At 51.1% G+C, this 21,438-nt stretch overlaps 1 protein-coding gene across 1 annotated transcript in view; it reads right to left on the bottom strand.

The window, feature by feature from the left end:
- The window catches only part of LOC308147545 (prostaglandin F2 receptor negative regulator-like), a gene marked incomplete at its 3' end in the record, with an annotated part of 82,632 nt that overhangs the window by 4,119 nt on the left and 57,075 nt on the right, over positions 1-21,438 (bottom strand). Inside the window, exon 11 of the mRNA XM_080519757.1 lies at positions 10,098-10,205. Coding sequence (XP_080375883.1) covers positions 10,098-10,205 — 108 coding nt within the window. The remainder of the gene's footprint in view (positions 1-10,097; positions 10,206-21,438) is intronic.

The following is a 21,438-nucleotide window of genomic DNA, read 5'->3' as shown; positions in this document are numbered from 1 at the left end:
ACTAAACCCCATGGCGGCCGGATCAGATCCTCTGGCGGGCCGTTCTGGCCCCCGGGCCACATGTTGGACACCCCTGGTATATATATCTAGATATTTGAATTGATAAACACCATTTCCCAGCTTCTGTTCTGAGCGTCACGTGTTCCGGCGAATGTATTTCCATGTCTGCCCTGCAGCTTCCTCCCGGCGAATCAACAGCCTCCTCTCGCCTCGCCGCCAAAACAAAGTGCATGTTTATGAAGGTTGTCGGGCGACTTCGTGCACGTTCTGTTCCAACGCCAGTCACAACAGAAGTGTGGCGGCGACCTTACTCTGGTTCTGATCGGTCCCAGTCTGACGACCAGGGACATTGAAAACAACAACAATTCCAAGGATGCGTTCAAGGCCAGCGTCTCGTTCCTCTCCAGTCTCACCTAATGGAGTGACAACGATGGCAACTGCTGCGCTGCAGTTTGTTCAACATCTTCAATTTGTGTCCCCCCCCCCCCCCCTCCCCCTCTCCTCTTAAGCCCGCTTTCCCTCCTTTTATACCCTTCTTCTTTTAAGCTCCTCTTTTACTTGGCAACCATTTGCTCTACTTTTCCCCTCCAGTAAAAAAATACAAAATATCCCGAGTAAGACGGTGTTTGATGTGTTTTAGTCCAAACTCTTGTCTTGGCTGCTGCTGAACACCTGAAAAGATTGAAGGGATTTTTGATGTTCCTCTGGAGGCCACTGGATATTAGCCGTCCTTTCTTTCCTTTGACGGTGAAACTGAAAACCTTCACAACACGGAGCGTGACGATTCAGACAGAAGAGGGCCGCGCTTTAAAAAGAACCTTTTTATTTCCACTATTGGCGAAGTTGCATCCAAATGACATCCGTGACTAAACTGACGTCCACATTGCACCAATTTCCACTCTTGACACTTAATAAATCAGAAGGTCCAACACGTTTGAGTTCAAGAGCCACATGCAGCTATGTTAGTGGCCTGGTGCGGTAAAAAGTGCCATAAGAACCTTGGAATTCTAAATGTAAGGCTTTTTTCTGTTCAGGTGCAAAGTCAATGTGATGAAAACGTCGATATTTTGGCAAAAAAGCAAACAATCCCTACTTAAAATGACAACAATCTCAACATAAAACCAATTTTACTGAAAACTTCTGGTGCAAAATACAGCGAAACTCAAAAACACCGTTGCATTGTGGGTGTTTTACAGCCCGACAGCGTGGCTTTGAGGCTAATGTCAGTTAAGGCATGTCTTCACGGTATCTCTCTCGTTATGGCTGCACAAAGAAACATTGATTCAATTGATGTATTGAATTTGCAGCTAAAACAAAGATCTTTCCGTTCCGTTCCACCACTTCCATCGTCGCCGCTGCAGGTTTGATTCAACCTGTGTTAAAGTTTGAACTTGTTGAATGACGGAGCCTCATTCACTTTTATTTTTGTGATTGTTTATATGAATTGTAACTCTGAGGACCATCAACAGCAATAAAGACGCTTTTGACATTATATCTGAGCGCTGCAGTTTTTAAACCCATTGAGGAAATTAAATAAAGTGAAAATCGAATCAAAACTTACATTTTTCCTAAAAAAAAGCATTTTTTTATTACTACTACTACGGAATAAAAATCTGTTTCGTGGTTTGTCCGGATTCACGTTATAGTTTTAATGACATTTATGACGTACTGGGATGGAGTCTCCTGTAATTAACCCCCAAAGCAACAACCTGCAGAAAACTAGCGGCTCATAAACGCCTCCAGTGCAACGACGACACTCAAGTACGAGATGGAAGCGTTTTGTGCACATTCACTTCTGTCGGGAAAACTTTCCACACTTTGAGGCCAACTTCCTCCCTGCTGGACAAAACCACTAATGACAATCTAACTTCGCTTGGTGTTCTTCTGCTTCTCCACAAACGGTTAATGGTGTGAGAATCATTTAGCCTTTCTGCCATCCCTCCCTCTTCCCATCCTCAGCCCTTCCTCTCCCTTTCTCCTGGTGGAGGGGGGGGGGGGGGGAGGAGGAGGAGCAGGAGCAGGAGGAGGAGAGGAACTTTGCCTGCTGCTCCTCCAGCCACTCTCCCTCCTCTTCACAATCCCGTTGAGCTTCTCCTCATTCCCGCCACCTCCTCTCTCCACTCGCTCCTCTATTCTTCCCCTGCCTCGTTCCGTCTCCGCGGCCGGCTAACGGAGCGTGAGATTGGCTAATTAACGGCTGCCTGTCGCCCGGCGAAGACAGCTGGGTGATTTGGTGAGAGTGGAGAGGAAGGGAGGAGAACGAGCCTCCGTGTGAAGCACAGGAAGTCAAAACATGGGATTCCAACGCTGTTCGGCGGCTGAACGTTTAAAGAAACAATGGCTGGGCGACTTCCACTCAGCTCGTTGACATTCTGTGACGAGGGCTGCTCGGCTAGTCCACGTTTAGTCGTGGTTACGATTTTAGATCCAGACGATCTCGGCATTCATAGAATCGAGGAAAAACCATCATGTGGCGTTTTCGTTGTGAGACGCGTATTTGGCTACACACAGGCTTTTCCGGTGCAGCCTCCACTGTCAGGCTTCCTCCACTGTCACGACTTCCTCCACTGTCAGGCTTCCTCCACTCTCAGTCAGCCTCCACTGTCAGGCTTCCTCCACTGTCAGACAGGAAAAGACGACACATTTAACCAGAACGTGCAGGCGCTAGCTACTTAGCAGTAAGTTACTACTTTAAAATTTCCTGATAAAGTTGTGAATGTATGGTTTCCTGCGTGTGCTCACCGTTGTTATACCTGCTGTAAACTAACATATTGATGATGATAATAACACCAGTGGTTTAGGTTCCATGTCTTTTTAAAGCTAAGTCATGCTAACGGTGGCTACTAGCATGACTTAGCTTTAAGTACTGAGCCTCACAGGCCAAAGTATCAACATATCATGTAAAGCAACATGATTCCTTACTGTAGCTTATATTAGTATCTACAGTTATTTATTTATTCTTTTAAAAAGACTGAACGCAGTACAACAGTTTATTTTTTACTACTACATTACAGGACATGTTTATATATTCAACAGTTTTTTTAAACATGTTCAATAAATGATGTTCCAAAATCACAAACCTAATCGTGATTTCCATATTGCCCAAAGTAATGGTGAATATGATTTCCTCCATAATGGAGCAGCCCCAGTTGTGACCCTGTACAAACACAAGTGTTCACATGTTCTCTCCTAGAAAGTAAACAGCCCCCGACACGTTTGTGGTATTGGTGCGTATCTCCCCAAATCTCCGGTTGTGGCCAGCGTCAACATTCCCCCTGAAGATAACCCTCCTGAGACGCTCCTCACCCGGGACGCCATCGACTCCTCGCGGCTGAAAGCAGAGCGTCTGTGCACCAGAGGAACAAAGTTCAACTCCCAGGAGGGACGCCGCCGCCGTCACCAAAATACATTTCACAGGAATATCCATCACACTTTCAGTGGCCTTCAAAACAATGTGGGAAACAATCACTGTAGTGGTGATGTCATCCAGCGACTGGGAGTCTGAACAACTTGCCAGTCATTCCAGCGGTAAGGAAGGCTGCCAGGCATGCAGCAGCACGCCGACATCAGCAACACGGGTCACAGGGAGAGAGCAGTGACTCCTCTTTGGATCAGCAGGGCGACAACAACACGGGTCACAGGGAGAGAGCAGTGACTCCTCTTTGGATCAGCAGAGCAACAACAACACGGGTCACAGGAAGAGAGCAGTGACTCCTCTTTGGATCAGCAGAGCAACAACAACACGGGTCACAGGGAGAGAGCAGTGACTCCTCTTTGGATCAGCAGAGCAACAACAACACGGGTCACAGGAAGAGAGCAGTGACTCCTCTTTGGATCAGCAGAGCAGCAACAACACGGGTCACAGGGAGAGAGCAGTGACTCCTCTTTGGATCAGCAGAGCAACAACAACACGGGTCACAGGGAGAGAGCAGTGACTCCTCTTTGGATCAGCAGAGCAACAACAACACGGGTCACAGGGAGAGAGCAGTGACTCCTCTTTGGATCAGCAGGGCGACAACAACACGGGTCACAGGGAGAGAGCAGTGACTCCTCTTTGGATCAGCAGAGCAACAACAACACGGGTCACAGGGAGAGAGCAGTGACTCCTCTTTGGATCAGCAGAGCGACAACAACACGGGTCACAGGGAGAGAGCAGTGACTCCTCTTTGGATCAGCAGAGCAACAACAACACGGGTCACAGGGAGAGAGCAGTGACTCCTCTTTGGATCAGCAGAGCAACAACAACACGGGTCACAGGAAGAGAGCAGTGACTCCTCTTTGGATCAGCAGAGCAACAACAACACGGGTCACAGGAAGAGAGCAGTGACTCCTCTTTGGATCAGCAGAGCAGCAACAACACGGGTCACAGGGAGAGAGCAGTGACTCCTCTTTGGATCAGCAGAGCAACAACAACACGGGTCACAGGGAGAGAGCAGTGACTCCTCTTTGGATCAGCAGGGCGACAACAACACGGGTCACAGGGAGAGAGCAGTGACTCCTCTTTGGATCAGCAGGGCGACAACAACACGGGTCACAGGGAGAGAGCAGTGACTCCTCTTTGGATCAGCAGAGCAACAACAACACGGGTCACAGGGAGAGAGCAGTGACTCCTCTTTGGATCAAGCTGCAGGGCGAAGGACTGGATCTGGAGTGTGAGAGGTGGCAGACATGAGCCGGACCTCCAACCTCACCAACCTGCCGAGAAGAAGAGAGGAGACGGACCTCACCTCCTGTCCGGGGCCAGAAACACCCACAATGCAACAGTGCTACACAACAGAGAGGCCGAGTATTTAAACGTATTTAAAAGAAATGAAAGCGTCTATATTTCCACCAAACTCAACAATAAATGTTAAGCGAGAGCCACTTCTCCTGAAACCCTTTGCTGCAAAATCCTCCTCCTTTAACTCCTAAATGATCAAAGCCTAGCCTGGACATTTTAGAATTGCTATTCCAGTTCTCTATATATGTGAAAATATGTGGCGGAACTTTGAGCGCAGGCTCGGCCACAACACAAAAACTTGCAATAGGTCCATCGGTATCGGTTGATGATGACTAAGAGTTTTGGTTTTTTCACCTCACGGCATGAGAACGGTGCGGCGCTTAATAAAGAGAAAAGTGAGACGTGATCACGTGAAGAGGGGCGTGTTCCACATACACAATGAATGGGAATTGGGAAATGGACAGATCCTGACTGACGCCCAGACGCATCCGGACTCCAGACTAATACCCAGAGTTTCAGAAACCGTTTGGAGGCCTGACTCAGCCCACAGTCAAGATGATGAGCGGCTGAATAAGCAGTGAGGGATAATCAGGAATGCACGTCGTAAAACAAGAAGAAGAAGAAAAAGCAAGCCGCGACAGGAGAGACGTTTCCCTCCGAGGAATGTAGGAGAACATAAACATGGCGTTGCTCAACCTGCACCTCCCTCCTCTCAGAGTGGAGCTTCACACTGACTCACTAAGGTGAGGACTCGTCAGCAGGTGTGACTTCCTGCAGCAGGTAACAAGAGGAATCACACCCTGAAATAAACATGACGCGTCCCAATCAGCTCGTTCTCTTGATGGAGTTCGTTTGAATCCGCTGCAACAGGAAAGGAGTCAGAGAGCGTGAATGTAGAAGGTCAAGTTGAGAATGAAGCGAGTCCCCAGAGAGGGAGGCGGAGGTGGAGGTGGAGGTGGAGGTGGAGGTGGAGGTGGAGGTGGAGGTGGAGGTGGAGGTGGAGGTGGAGGCGGAGGTGGAGGTGGAGGCGAGGAAGCGCCTTGGCTTGTTGCCCAGCAGACACACACCTTTGTTGACACACTGATACCGGCTGAACAGCCTGACGTTTACCTGCCGCGCCTCACCAACACACTCGTCACAGCTGGAGTCTCAGGCCACGCCCACACGACTCCGTCCACACACGTCACCATGAACGCAAGGTGTCAGAGCATGGACATGTTGGGCTTTTCTATTTTCACTGTAAACGCACATAGGGATGACTGTACTGTATTTAAAACTGTTTTAAAAAAAAAAAATACTTTCATCTCTAATAATCATAAATAAAAAAGGTTTCAGAGCATGTAGTACACATGCCAGGCCTGAAGGGGTGCTGTGACTCACCAAACACACCTAGAACCTGGAAGACGATGTGGAGCACGTAGACCGGGGGGGGCCACACTTTTCCAGCCTGCTACTTATAAAACCACCAAGTCACAGTGATCTACCCACTACAAAAATACAAAACATATATTTATTTTCAAATATATTGAGGATTCTTTATATGTACACTGTATAATGATGTACCTTGCAAAACCGTACGAGCCAATATTGTGCAACACGACATAATTAACTAGGAACATTGTAATTACCTGAGTTTACTTTGATGTTACTTTGATCTTTGGTATTGTGACAGTCGACTGGCAGACGAGACAAACGCACTTCGAAAATGACATCGTGAAAAACTGTCCACCTCCCATTCCTCATGAAAGTGACTCGTCTTCGTCTTCTCACTTAGTTCAGCCCCCCCACTCGTGTTTGGGGGGCTTCAAATTAGCGGTGACTCGCTGACTAGCTTGTTAGCTTCGCCACACTTAGCTTCGTTGTTTGCGCGTGTGCGTCGACCTGAAGGTCAGAAACATTCAGCCGTCATCTGACGCTGCGTTCGATTGTACTCATAGTTCGGAAAGTTAAATTAGTTTCTATAGTCTAGTTTTTTCTAATGTCATGCGCTCTACTATTACGACCTTTGATCCACTGGTAGATCGCGATCGACGTGTTGAAGCACCCCTGATGTAGAAGTTGTAAAGTAGACTCCTGTCATAGACTTCTATATCACTGAGTGGTATAGATCTACGCTCCTGCAGCGCCACCTGGTGCGTGTTGTGGTTCTCGAGGGTCATGGCGAGGAGAGGCGTGTCCATTACGTCAGCTCTTTTCCAGAGATGATCGTCTGCTACATTCACATCTCAAACCCCGAGCCGGGGTTTTAGAATCCCCCCAATTGTGTCAGTCAGTGTGAAGGCAGAGCGATGAAGGAGCCAGATGTTCAGCCCAGAGCGGGGCTACCAGATGTTCAGCCCAGAGCGGGTCTACCTGATCGCCCTGCCGCCGCCCAGCCCGACCCAAACCGCCGACGGTGATTAGTCGGCGGTAATTAAATATAAAATGGTCTATTTAGAGCCACTGCTACACGCCTCACCCTCCCACACGCCTCGCCCCCCCCACACGCCTCACCCTCCCACACGCCTCACCCTCCCACACGCCTCGCCCTCCCACACGCCTCACCCTCCCACACGCCTCACCCTCCCACACGCCTCGCCCTCCCACACGCCTCGCCCCCCCACACGCCTCACCCTCCCACACGCCTCACCCTCCCACACGGCGCGTCCCTTGTGAAAACTCGGCTGCGGCGCGGCGGCGCACGCTCTCCCGGCGGCGCACGGCGCCACCACCACCAGCCCGGCGGCGCCGCGCTCCTGCTAACGTATGGGCATACATTACATTACACACACACACAGGGTGTGTTATCAGCTCACTGCACAGACGTGATCTAGAAACCACATGTTGGAGTGGAGAGGAGGAGGAGGAGGAGGAGGTGGAGGTGGAGGAGGAGGAGGAGGAGGGGGAGGGGGAGGAGGGGGAGGGGGATGTGACAGATGGAGAGAGGGAGGTGGTGAGTTATGCATGACATCATGCGACACGTTGAAGACGAGGAGTTTGGAGCGATAACGAAGCTGAGACGGAGGAGAAATGCATGATGGATGTATGTTTGAAGTGAGGGAGAAGAGGAGGAAGAGGAGGAAGAGGAGGAAGAGGAGGAAGGGGAGGAGGCGCGGCTCTCGTCTACGGGGAGTTTTAAGTGATGCAACGCAGCCTGTGCATTCGCCTGTGCATTCGCACAAATACTGTGCGGCGAGCACGATTTATATTTCACGACCTTTTAGTGTAAACTGAGTCTTCGTACGGCTGCAGGGTTTGTTTTTTCTTCTTCTTCTTTCTTTATTCTCACAAAAACATTCATTTTAGTCCACGGCTCCGTTTTTACGCGACAACGTTTCAACTGAAAACACTCGTGTGCTAGCAGTCAGCTAGCAGTGGGCTAGCAGTCGGCTAGCAGTCGGCTAGCAGTGGGCTAGCAGTGGGCTAGCAGTGGGCTAACGGCAGCGTCAGCCCCGACTGACGGCTCAGCGACAATGGAGGAAAGATCTGACCTCCCCGGGAGGTGCTGGAATAAATAAACAAATAAATAAATAAATAAAATAAGAAAACAAAAATAAGTTCAAATGAGATCCAAAAAAAAATTTCAAATTTCAAATAAGATCAAATAAGATGAAATAAAAAAACATAAAATAAAATAAACATAAAAACGAATGTGGACAAAAACAACCTTCGCCACGTTCTCGTAGGTAAAAAGCTGATGTCCAGGACCGGCCACTAGTGGGTGCTGTTGGCAAGACGCTCTAAACATGAGCAAAGGGAGAACACGGATATTGTTCGACCGTTGCTACGGTGACAGTCAAAGTCCACGGCTGGAAACATAAACTGTCTGACTGATGACAGGATCTCAGGCGACACTCCTGGATTTATGACAACAGGACGTACATTCCAAAACAAACACTGCATTTCTACAAAATGGATCATTTCACTTTATTTTGATAATTAGCTTAAGAATTCCATAATATAATTTGCTTTACTCATCATCCATTCATTATTTTGTTTATTCCATTATTGTGTTTATTTGTATTTTTAGTGTTGGTTTTCTGTAATGTTATCAGTGTTTATCAGACAATTTATACACACACACATATACAAATGTAAATACGCATTCACACACATATTCTCCTCTCCCTCTCGCCCAATAATATTCCTCCTCTTGGACAGAAATGGCAAATATATTTTTGATGACTTCACAATTCTTTTTTTTGTTGCTCCTTTCTATGTTACCACACTATTTCCTTTCTCCTCTGTTTCCTCCATAAACACAACTGAGTCACACTTAGTGTTTCATTTACAAGCACGCACACGCACACGCACACGCACGCATTATGTAAATAGTATTTGAGGCAGCACTCGTTTGTATTACTTTTGTATATAGAATGTATTGTTCATCATCACATGGAATTGTTTACCGTTTGGTTTATCTGCATTACCCTAAATAAAAAATAAATAAATAGATCTACGGCTCCACTGAGCATGTGCAGAGCAACCACAGCACATGACCAGTAGCATTTCCGTTGAGCCTGAACAAACCAAATGCAAAAATCTAATTGCAAACTTTTAAACATTAAGATACGACGACACCTAAAGGTGTAAAACTAAAGAATACAATTGACTTCCAGGACACTTGTTGGTTTGTGTTCAGTATTATGAACACTCTTTGCTTTCTAGTTGGGCAACAATTGTCTCCACTCGTCTTTTAGCGTCACGTTTTAGTCGTTTTAGTCGTTTTAGTCGTGCAGGGAATTGATGTGTTTTTTTTTACAATTCCACTTAATAATTTGGTTCTTGATTCTCATTTGGAAATGAAACATGCAGAAGTATTTCCTCCCTTTGATGAAATATCCCCTTTGCAGTGGCGGCAATGTGTTTTGAAATTACAACCCCCCCCCCACCCCCCACCCCCCCCAATGGTCCCTTCTGCATCTGATCTGGAAGCACTGCTACAACTGTCCATGAAACTAAATTGTAAAAAAAAAAAGGGTAGAAAAATGTATTTTAAGCACACAGATCCCGTTTGGAGATGTTCTACTCTTCATCAGCGTGTTTCACATTCGCCGTTTGAACCACTAGCATGAAGAACAACCCAACGAGAGCAGCCGCGGATGAAAGATTCAACTTGTGTTTACCTGCAGCTTTCACTTTTTAACAATGTTTTTAAATCTTTCTGATGGAACGAACCACAATGTGGTTCCATTAACCTCAAGAGGGACGTGAAGAGAACCGAGCCGAGGAGCGTTATCTTCTGCTGCGCGAAAAGGAAAACATTCTCAAGCTAATTCACTCAAGGATGGTGAAACAACGTGTGTGTGTGTGTGTGTGTGTGTGTGTGTGTGTGTGAGTGTGTAACTGGACACGGTCACCCGAGTTGTGATGGTTCACGTGAGTGTGTGAGTCGTACCAGTCTTGGGCGATGACCCGGACACGCCCAGCGAACACGCCATCTTGGCCGTCTCCCAGGGAAAGACGCTGCTGGTGTCCGACTGGATGTGGATGGAGAAGGACGGGCCTGCAAACACAAACAAGCTGAACACGCCGTGGAAGGAGAAGGACACAAACAAGCTGAACACGCCGTGGAAGGAGAAGGACACAAACAAGCTGAACACGCCGTGGAAGGAGAAGGACACAAACAAGCTGAACACGCCGTGGAAGGAGAAGGACACAAACAAGCTGAACACGCCGTGGAAGGAGAAGGACACAAACAAGCTGAACACGCCGTGGAAGGAGAAGGACACAAACAAGCTGAACACGCCGTGGAAGGAGAAGGACACAAACAAGCTGAACACGATGTGGAAGGAGAAGGACACAAACAAGCTGAACACGCCGTGGAAGGAGAAGGACACAAACAAGCTGAACACGCCGTGGAAGGAGAAGGACACAAACAAGCTGAACACGCCGTGGAAGGAGAAGGACACAAACAAGCTGAACACGCCGTGGAAGGAGAAGGACACAAACAAGCTGAACACGACGTGGAAGGAGAAGGACACAAACAAGCTGAACACGCCGTGGAAGGAGAAGGACACAAACAAGCTGAACACGCCGTGGAAGGAGAAGGACACAAACAAGCTGAACACGACGTGGAAGGAGAAGGACACAAACAAGCTGAACACGCCGTGGAAGGAGAAGGACACAAACAAGCTGAACACGCCGTGGAAGGAGAAGGACACAAACAAGCTGAGCACGCCGTGGAAGGAGAAGGACACAAACAAGCTGAACACGATGTGGAAGGAGAAGGACACAAACAAGCTGAACACGACGTGGAAGGAGAAGGACACAAACAAGCTGAACACGCCGTGGAAGGAGAAGGACACAAACAAGCTGAACACGCCGTGGAAGGAGAAGGACACAAACAAGCTGAACACGCCGTGGAAGGAGAAGGACACAAACAAGCTGAACACGCCGTGGAAGGAGAAGGACACAAACAAGCTGAACACGCCGTGGAAGGAGAAGGACACAAACAAGCTGAACACGACGTGGAAGGAGAAGGACACAAACAAGCTGAACACGACGTGGAAGGAGAAGGACACAAACAAGCTGAACACGCCGTGGAAGGAGAAGGACACAAACAAGCTGAACACGCCGTGGAAGGAGAAGGACACAAACAAGCTGAACACGCCGTGGAAGGAGAAGGACACAAACAAGCTGAACACGCCGTGGAAGGAGAAGGACACAAACAAGCTGAACACGCCGTGGAAGGAGAAGGACACAAACAAGCTGAACACGCCGTGGAAGGAGAAGGACACAAACAAGCTGAACACGCCGTGGAAGGAGAAGGACACAAACAAGCTGAACACGCCGTGGAAGGAGAAGGACACAAACAAGCTGAACACGCCGTGGAAGGAGAAGGACACAAACAAGCTGAACACGCCGTGGAAGGAGAAGGACACAAACAAGCTGAACACGCCGTGGAAGGAGAAGGACACAAACAAGCTGAACACGCCGTGGAAGGAGAAGGACACAAACAAGCTGAACACGCCGTGGAAGGAGAAGGACACAAACAAGCTGAACACGCCGTGGAAGGAGAAGGACACAAACAAGCTGAACACGATGTGGAAGGAGAAGGACACAAACAAGCTGAACACGCCGTGGAAGGAGAAGGACACAAACAAGCTGAACACGCCGTGGAAGGAGAAGGACACAAACAAGCTGAACACGCCGTGGAAGGAGAAGGACACAAACAAGCTGAACACGCCGTGGAAGGAGAAGGACACAAACAAGCTGAACACGCCGTGGAAGGAGAAGGACACAAACAAGCTGAACACGCCGTGGAAGGAGAAGGACACAAACAAGCTGAACACGCCGTGGAAGGAGAAGGACACAAACAAGCTGAACACGCCGTGGAAGGAGAAGGACACAAACAAGCTGAACACGATGTGGAAGGAGAAGGACACAAACAAGCTGAACACGCCGTGGAAGGAGAAGGACACAAACAAGCTGAACACGCCGTGGAAGGAGAAGGACACAAACAAGCTGAACACGCCGTGGAAGGAGAAGGACACAAACAAGCTGAACACGCCGTGGAAGGAGAAGGACACAAACAAGCTGAACACGCCGTGGAAGGAGAAGGACACAAACAAGCTGAACACGCCGTGGAAGGAGAAGGACACAAACAAGCTGAACACGCCGTGGAAGGAGAAGGACACAAACAAGCTGAACACGATGTGGAAGGAGAAGGACACAAACAAGCTGAACACGCCGTGGAAGGAGAAGGACACAAACAAGCTGAACACGCCGTGGAAGGAGAAGGACACAAACAAGCTGAACACGCCGTGGAAGGAGAAGGACACAAACAAGCTGAACACGCCGTGGAAGGAGAAGGACACAAACAAGCTGAACACGCCGTGGAAGGAGAAGGACACAAACAAGCTGAACACGCCGTGGAAGGAGAAGGACACAAACAAGCTGAACACGCCGTGGAAGGAGAAGGACACAAACAAGCTGAACACGCCGTGGAAGGAGAAGGACACAAACAAGCTGAACACGCCGTGGAAGGAGAAGGACACAAACAAGCTGAACACGCCGTGGAAGGAGAAGGAAACAAACAAGCTGAACACGCCGTGGAAGGAGAAGGACACAAACAAGCTGAACACGCCGTGGAAGGAGAAGGACACAAACAAGCTGAACACGCCGTGGAAGGAGAAGGACACAAACAAGCTGAACACGCCGTGGAAGGAGAAGGACACAAACAAGCTGAACACGCCATGGCCATCCCTGGAGGGGCAGCAGTGGACGAAGAGCTGGGAGGGAAAGGCTGCCTTACGCACATTGTTTAACTGACGGGACTACCTTCAGCCCAGGAGGCGGCACGCCCAGGAAAGTCTCAGTGGTCCCCCCCCACCCCCCCAACCCCCCCGCCCAAACTCTCTCCTGCATCATTCAAAGTGTGTGCAGATGGCGTGCTGATTCATTAGCCTTTAATTCCTTGAGATATGTCAAACCGTGCTTGGAGGTTCAGGATTGGGAGACGGTTTGAAGCTCAGATCAGATCAAAGCACCAAGACAGTCGTACAAATTCTATAGAAAACTGATTGTTGTTTGAACCAAACTTCTCGATATGTGTCTAATGACCGTCACTACTTCAGCGTCGACTTTAGCTTGAACTCAGCTCTTTTCGCCCAAATACCGGCGACTGGCTTCCAGTTAGCATGACCGCCCAGGAACCAGCACCCTGATTGGTCAATCATGACCAGGCTTTTGAAAGGTGGCCTCTGATTGGTTCGTAATCCTCTGGGTTCCAATGCCCAGGCACAGCGGAGCGACTTGGACACATTTTCTTTCCAAAATGCTGATGAATTAAGTTAAATTGTGTATATATTACTTTTAAAAAGCCAAATCTACACGTCACAATGTAGTATTTAGTCCCCAGAATGTATTAGAATGCACCATTCAATCTTTTTTATCCTTCTCTTACACACATACCGAAAACTCCACAGGATTTTGGTCAATTATGGCCCAAATGTTCACATTTTCTAGAGCAAATTCATCCAAAGGAGTAATTTTAATTCACCTCAAATGTGTGTCTCAGAATCCCACATTCAACACTATTTGCAACTAAAATGAGCTCCATGTTGAGATTGTTGTCATTTTCCATACAAATTGTGAAAATAGACATTTTCATCACGTCTATTCTGCACCACAACAAAGACAAACTGTAAAGTTTGAAGTTAAAGGTCATCATGGCACCATTTGACCGTTCCGGACCACGAGATGTGGAGACTGTTCTACATCCCTACAATAAGTGACCAAGCGCCACTGCCTTGATAATGAACACGTTCGTGAGTGAAGGAGTGATCTTTCTGATTAAACGTTAGATTAAAAAAAGCCTTGACAAATCTTATTCTCATATGTGGTGGGAAATCTGAATGACTGTTTAATGTAAGTGTGATTACTATTTGACGTATGAAATCTAAGTTGACCAGTTTGGGAGTGCAGTGATGAGTGAGCCGCAGTTCAAACTCCACCAGAGTGTGGAAAAGCAGCAAGGCGAGCAGCGAACAGTCATTGTACTGTACTTTCAAAAGCCGTGTCTCACAACATTTGTTCTGACAGTTCCGCCTGAAAGCTGCGTAACTCCGCCGTCACATGTCAGCTCCTGTATAATAAATGCAGCGCGCCGCGGAGATATGATGAAGCGTGGACACATTTCAAAGTGGGGAAACACTCCTGATTGAAAGGTCTCATATGAACGGTCTTCTTACTCAGCCTTACTCGCCTTGCCTCCACTCCACTCCTCTTCCATTAAATATAATAAGACCACGGCGTGGGCGGAGTCATCGCTGTATATGTATTAATAACATGACAAAACGTGGATTGTCACGATTGTGCTTCACTATCTGGTGTTTCGGTTTCACTGGTGCCCGTGTTAACTGGTGACTTCTGCCGCCGGCCGCTAGCAGCAGCTGACGTTGAAACAAGACAAACAAATACAAACACTTTCATCTTTAATGAAACGCAGTGAAATGGCGTTTGCCAGGACAGCTGGGAGTTTCGGACGGGATTTTAACGTCTGCTGTGAAAAAAGGTCACCAGTCAACAGGGAAACCAGTTTATCTCCAACACCGTGGCTCGTAGACCTCCTGATACTCGTAGCGTGTCGCTGCATCGAGCTCCTGAATGCTCCGGTCGCCGCCTAACAAACAAAACGCCTGCACTGATGCTCCACGGGGTTGATTTCTGTGCCTCCATCTCTGTCGGTGAGCGTTTTTGTTGGGATCGGTTAAAATAAAAATTAAAAAAGAAGACGGTGACGGCGGCTCGTCTTCTGACTCATCTGTGTCGTGACGCCACATTTTCTACTCGACTCATCTCACTTGGAAGCAGCTAGTGCTGGTGGGAACGCACCGATGTTATACAGCTTTCAATCATTTCCCTTTGGATCCCTTGTGTCTATAAACGTTGCAGACCAGACCAGCCGCAACCAGAAACAAAGAGAAGCTCGATCACGTCTGTGAATATATTACTTACTTTGACCAGATGCTTTGTTAGTTGCTACCAAGCAGCTAGCGGTAGCTACTGCTAACTGTCAGGGGAACAGTTTTACATATTGTACTGAATTTATTCAGCTCTGCGTGGAACTTTGTATTTTTTAAAGCAGCCCATCACACATCTTGTGTTGAGTCTCTCCTGGTATTAATACTCTTACATGTCATTCAAGGACACAAACTTAGCAACAGTCGCTCAGCTACGTTAGCCGCAGTGCTAATGCGACAGAGACATTTTAACAGGCCATCAAGCCAAATAAACCTACACAGGAAAAACCTTTTAAAATTCTAACAAGCCACAAATACAGTCATGCTTCTTGTCAGTCATGAAACAACGGAGGACTCTCGCTAAAAGACATTTTGGCTCCATCTCAAACTTCTCAAATTTCAAGAAAATGGTGCTTTGTTGTTTTTATTTCCCTCCTCACAACAACAAGAAGTGCTTAAATATTAATGTACCGTCTTTGATTTCACTGTTGTCACAACAGAAAGTGAGCCTCTGACAGCTCCAAAACCAACCTCACTCAAACTTCCCAAAATAAAAATGTCAACAAAAAATAAATAAATAAATAAAAACAGAGGCTCATTAGCTTCCAAGCGGGAGCGATGAGGAAGCATTACCGCCACGTTTAATGATCAAACTGTGTCACATCCGCCACACACTTTCTTTTGGTGACTAGTTTTAATATCCACCCCACTGATTTTGGTGAGAAAATAAAAAGTCTCTTAATGTGAAAGCACAGCTTATTTGATCCAACAAGGAAAAGGAGGTCATGGCACAATGGGTATAGAGGAAGTGTGAACCACAGCCTGAAGACGCAGTGTTTACAGTGACCACGGACGGTTCCAATCTGGCCGTACAGTCACATAAAGCTGAATTATTGAGCGGGGAAATGTGGCGGTGAGACTTTGTGGATTTCCACGCGTTGAAGATCCGCGGTGCGGCGGCGACGCCGCAACACGTCTGAAACATTCAACGTGCAGCTGGAACGCTGGGAGACCTGCCAGTTGGTGGGCGCGCTGGAAAACCTGCTTCCCTACCCCAAGGCGAGGAGACCGGCTTCTAGGGGGGGGGGGGGGGTGCTCTACGTGGGGTCAGCTGAAAATGTTCAACTTGGCTTGAACACTTGAAAGATTCCACACACACACACACACACACAAGAGTGGAGAAAGAAAAGAGAGGCGGCGGTGCAACTGGCTGATTGGCCAAAGGGCTTCACTTTGAAGAGAGAGAGAGAGAGAGAGAGAGAGAGAGCGAGAGCGAGAGCGAGAGAGAGAGAGAGAGAGCGAGAGAGAGCGAGAGAGAGCGAGAGAGAGCGAGAGAGAGAAAGAGCGAGAGAGAGAAAGAGAAGAGAAAAGAGAAAGAGAAAGAGAAAGAAGAGAGAAGAGGAGAAAGAGAGAAAGGAGAGAAGGAGAGAGAGAGAAGAGAGAGGAGAGAGAGAGAGAGAGCGGAGAGAGAGCGAGAGAGAGAGAGAGAGAGAGAGAGAGAGAGAGAGCGAGAGAAAGAGAGAGAGCGAGAGCGAGAGCGAGAGAGAGCGAGAGAAAGAGAGAGAAAGAGAGCGAGAGCGAGAGCGAGAGCGAGAGCGAGAGCGAGAGAGAGAGAGAGAGAGAGGGCGAGGGAGGACGGGGGAGGGAAAAAAAATGGAACGTTGAGCCACGCGGAGAGAAAGAGAAGTAATGCTCAAGGGCTCCTGCCAATGCTCAAGGGCTCCTTGCCCCCCCCTCCCCCCCCCCCCACCTCCTCCTCCCCCGAGAGGGCCTTCAGTTTATCTTCTACTTGGCGCTAAGCTGCCGTCTTTCTTCTTTCACTCCCTCCATCCTTCCTCCATCCTTCAGCGTTCCTCATCCTCCTGCGTCCCTCCATCCTCCAGCGTCCTCATCCTCCAGCGTCCCTCCATCCTCCAGCATCCATCCATCCTCCAGCGTCTCCATCCTTCAGCGTTCCTCCATCCTTCAGCGTCCCTCCATCCTCCAGCGTTCCTCCATCCTCCAGAGTCCCTCCATCCTTCCTCCATCCTTCAGCGTCCCTCCATCCTCCAGCGTTCCTCCATCCTCCAGAGTCCCTCCATCCTTCCTCCATCCTTCAGCGTCCCTCCATCCTTCAGCGTCCCTCCATCCTTCAGCGTCCCTCCATCCTCCATCCTTCCTCCATCCTCCAGCGTCCCTCCATCCTCCAGCGTCCCTCCATCCTCCAGCGTCCTCCATCCTCCAGCGTTCCTCCATCCTCCAGCGCTCCTCCATCCTCCAGCGTCCCTCCATCCTCCAGCGTTCCTCCATCCTCCAGCGTTCCTCCATCCTCCAGCGTCCCTCCATCCTCCAGCGTCCCTCCATCCTCCAGCGTCCCTCCATCCTCCAGCGCTCCTCCATCCTCCAGCGTTCCTCCATCCTCCAGCGCTCCTCCATCCTCCAGCGTCCCTCCATCCTCCAGCGTCCCTCCATCCTTCAGCGTCCCTCCATCCTCCAGCGTCCCTCCATCCTCCAGCGCTCCCTCCATCCTCCAGCGTTCCTCCATCCTCCAGCGCTCCTCCATCCTCCAGCGTCCCTCCATCCTCCAGCGTCCTCCATCCTTCAGCGTCCCTCCATCCTCCAGCGTCCCTCCATCCTTCAGCGTCCCTCCATCCTCCAGCGTCCCTCCATCCTCCAGCGTCCCTCCATCCTTCAGCGTCCCTCCATCCTCCAGCGTTCCTCCATCCTCCAGCGCTCCTCCATCCTCCAGCGCTCCTCCATCCTCCAGCGTCCCTCCATCCTCCAGCGTCCCTCCATCCTTCAGCGTCCCTCCATCCTCCAGCGTTCCTCCATCCTCCAGCGTTCCTCCATCCTCCAGCGCTCCTCCATCCTCCAGCGTTCCTCCATCCTCCAGCGTCCCTCCATCCTTCAGCGTCCCTCCATCCTCCAGCGTCCCTCCATCCTCCAGCGTTCCTCCATCCTCCAGCGCTCCTCCATCCTCCAGCGTCCCTCCATCCTCCAGCGTCCCTCCATCCTTCAGCGTCCCTCCTTCAGCGCTCCTCCATCCTCCAGCGTCCCTCCATCCTCCAGCGTCCCTCCATCCTCCAGCGTCCCTCCATCCTCCAGCGTCCCTCCATCCTCCAGCGTCCCTCCATCCTTCAGCGTCCCTCCATCCTTCAGCGTCCCTCCATCCTCCAGCGTTCCTCCATCCTCCAGAGTCCCTCCATCCTTCAGCGTCCCTCCATCCTTCAGCGTCCCTCCATCCTCCAGCGTCCCTCCATCCTCCAGCGTCCCTCCATCCTCCAGCGTCCCTCCATCCTCCAGCGCTCCTCCATCCTCCAGCGTCCCTCCATCCTCCAGCATTCCTCCATCCTCCAGCGTTCCTCCATCCTCCAGCGTCCCTCCATCCTCCAGCGTCCCTCCATCCTCCAGCGTCCCTCCATCCTCCAGCGCTCCTCCATCCTCCAGCGCTCCTCCATCCTCCAGCGCTCCTCCATCCTCCAGCGTCCCTCCATCCTTCAGCGTCCCTCCATCCTTCAGCGTCCCTCCATCCTCCAGCGTTCCTCCATCCTCCAGCGTTCCTCCATCCTCCAGCGCTCCTCCATCCTCCAGCGTTCCTCCATCCTCCAGCGTCCCTCCATCCTTCAGCGTCCCTCCATCCTCCAGCGTCCCTCCATCCTCCAGCGTTCCTCCATCCTCCAGCGCTCCTCCATCCTCCAGCGTCCCTCCATCCTCCAGCGTCCCTCCATCCTCCAGCGTCCCTCCTTCAGCGCCCCTCCATCCTCCAGCGTCCCTCCATCCTCCAGCGTCCCTCCATCCTTCAGCGTCCCTCCATCCTCCAGCGTCCCTCCATCCTCCAGCGTCCCTCCATCCTTCAGCGTCCCTCCATCCTTCAGCGTCCCTCCATCCTTCAGCGCTCCTCCATCCTCCAGCGTCCCTCCATCCTTCAGCGTCCCTCCATCCTTCAGCGCTCCTCCATCCTTCAGCGTCCCTCCATCCTTCAGCGTCCCTCCATCCTTCAGCGCTCCTCCATCCTTCAGCGTCCCTCCTTCAGCGCTCCTCCATCCTCCAGCGTCCCTCCATCCTCCAGCGTCCCTCCATCCTTCAGCGCTCCTCCATCCTTCAGCGCTCCTCCATCCTTCAGCGCTCCTCCATCCTTCAGCGCTCCTCCATCCTCCAGCGTCCCTCCATCCTCCAGCGTCCCTCCATCCTCCAGCGTCCCTCCATCCTCCAGCGTCCCTCCATCCTCCAGCGCTCCTCCATCCTCCAGCGCTCCTCCATCCTTCAGCGCTCCTCCATCCTTCAGCGCTCCTCCATCCTTCAGCGCTCCTCCATCCTTCAGCGTCCCTCCATCCTCCAGCGTCCCTCCATCCTCCAGCGTCCCTCCATCCTCCAGCGTCCCTCCATCCTTCAGCGTCCCTCCATCCTCCAGCGTCCCTCCATCCTCCAGCGCTCCTCCATCCTCCAGCGCTCCTCCATCCTTCAGCGTCCCTCCATCCTCCAGCGTCCCTCCATCCTTCAGCGTCCCTCCATCCTCCAGCGTCCCTCCATCCTCCAGCGTCCCTCCATCCTTCAGCGTCCCTCCATCCTCCAGCGTCCCTCCATCCTCCAGCGTCCCTCCATCCTCCAGCGTCCCTCCATCCTTCAGCGTCCCTCCATCCTTCAGCATTCCTCCATCCTTCAGCATTCCTCCATCCTTCAGCATTCCTCCATCCTCCAGCGTCCCTCCATCCTCCAGCGTCCCTCCATCCTTCAGCGTTCCTCCATCCTTCAGCATTCCTCCATCCTTCAGCGTTCCTCCATCCTTCAGCGTCCCTCCACCCTTCAGCGTTCCTCCATCCTTCAGCGTTCCTCCATCCTCCAGCGTCCCTCCATCCTTCAGCGTCCCTCCATCCTTCAGCGTCCCTCCATCCTTCAGCGTTCCTCCATCCTTCAGCGTTCCTCCATCCTCCAGCGTCCCTCCATCCTTCAGCGTTCCTCCATCCTTCAGCGTCCCTCCATCCTTCAGCATTCCTCCCTCCTTCAGCGTCCCTCCATCCTCCAGCGTCCCTCCATCCTTCAGCGTCCCTCCATCCTCCAGCGTCCCTCCATCCTTCAGCATTCCTCCATCCTTCAGCATTCCTCCATCCTTCAGCATTCCTCCATCCTTCAGCGTTCCTCCATCCTTCAGCGTCCCTCCATCCTTCAGCGTCCCTCCATCCTTCAGCATTCCTCCATCCTCCAGCGTCCCTCCATCCTTCAGCGTCCCTCCATCCTTCAGCGTCCCTCCATCCTTCAGCGTTCCTCCATCCTTCAGCATTCCTCCATCCTCCAGCGTCCCTCCATCCTTCAGCGTTCCTCCATCCTTCAGCGTTCCTCCATCCTTCAGCGTCCCTCCATCCTTCAGCATTCCTCCCTCCTTCAGCGTCCCTCCATCCTCCAGCGTCCCTCCATCCTTCAGCGTCCCTCCATCCTCCAGCGTCCCTCCATCCTTCAGCATTCCTCCATCCTTCAGCGTTCCTCCATCCTTCAGCGTCCCTCCATCCTTCAGCGTCCCTCCATCCTTCAGCGTCCCTCCATCCTTCAGCATTCCTCCATCCTTCAGCGTTCCTCCATCCTTCAGCGTCCCTCCATCCTTCAGCGTCCCTCCATCCTTCAGCATTCCTCCATACTTCAGCATTCCTCCATACTTCAGCGCTCCTCCATCCTTCAGCGTTCCTCCATCCTTCAGCGTCCCTCCATCCTTCAGCGTCCCTCCATCCTTCAGCGTCCCTCCATCCTTCAGCGCTCCTCCATCCTCCAGCGTCCCTCCATCCTTCAGCGTCCCTCCATCCTTCAGCGCTCCTCCATCCTTCAGCGTCCCTCCATCCTTCAGCGTCCCTCCATCCTTCAGCGCTCCTCCATCCTTCAGCGTCCCTCCTTCAGCGCTCCTCCATCCTCCAGCGTCCCTCCATCCTCCAGCGTCCCTCCATCCTTCAGCGCTCCTCCATCCTTCAGCGCTCCTCCATCCTTCAGCGCTCCTCCATCCTTCAGCGCTCCTCCATCCTCCAGCGTCCCTCCATCCTCCAGCGTCCCTCCATCCTCCAGCGTCCCTCCATCCTCCAGCGTCCCTCCATCCTCCAGCGCTCCTCCATCCTCCAGCGCTCCTCCATCCTTCAGCGCTCCTCCATCCTTCAGCGCTCCTCCATCCTTCAGCGCTCCTCCATCCTTCAGCGTCCCTCCATCCTCCAGCGTCCCTCCATCCTCCAGCGTCCCTCCATCCTTCAGCGTCCCTCCATCCTCCAGCGTCCCTCCATCCTCCAGCGCTCCTCCATCCTCCAGCGCTCCTCCATCCTT

This window comes from Blennius ocellaris, assembly GCF_963422515.1.
Source record: "Blennius ocellaris genome assembly, chromosome: 24".
Taxonomy (NCBI): domain Eukaryota; kingdom Metazoa; phylum Chordata; class Actinopteri; order Blenniiformes; family Blenniidae; genus Blennius; species Blennius ocellaris.
The sequence above is the reverse complement of the archived record's forward strand: the minus strand, read 5'-3'. Positions and strand labels throughout refer to the sequence as shown.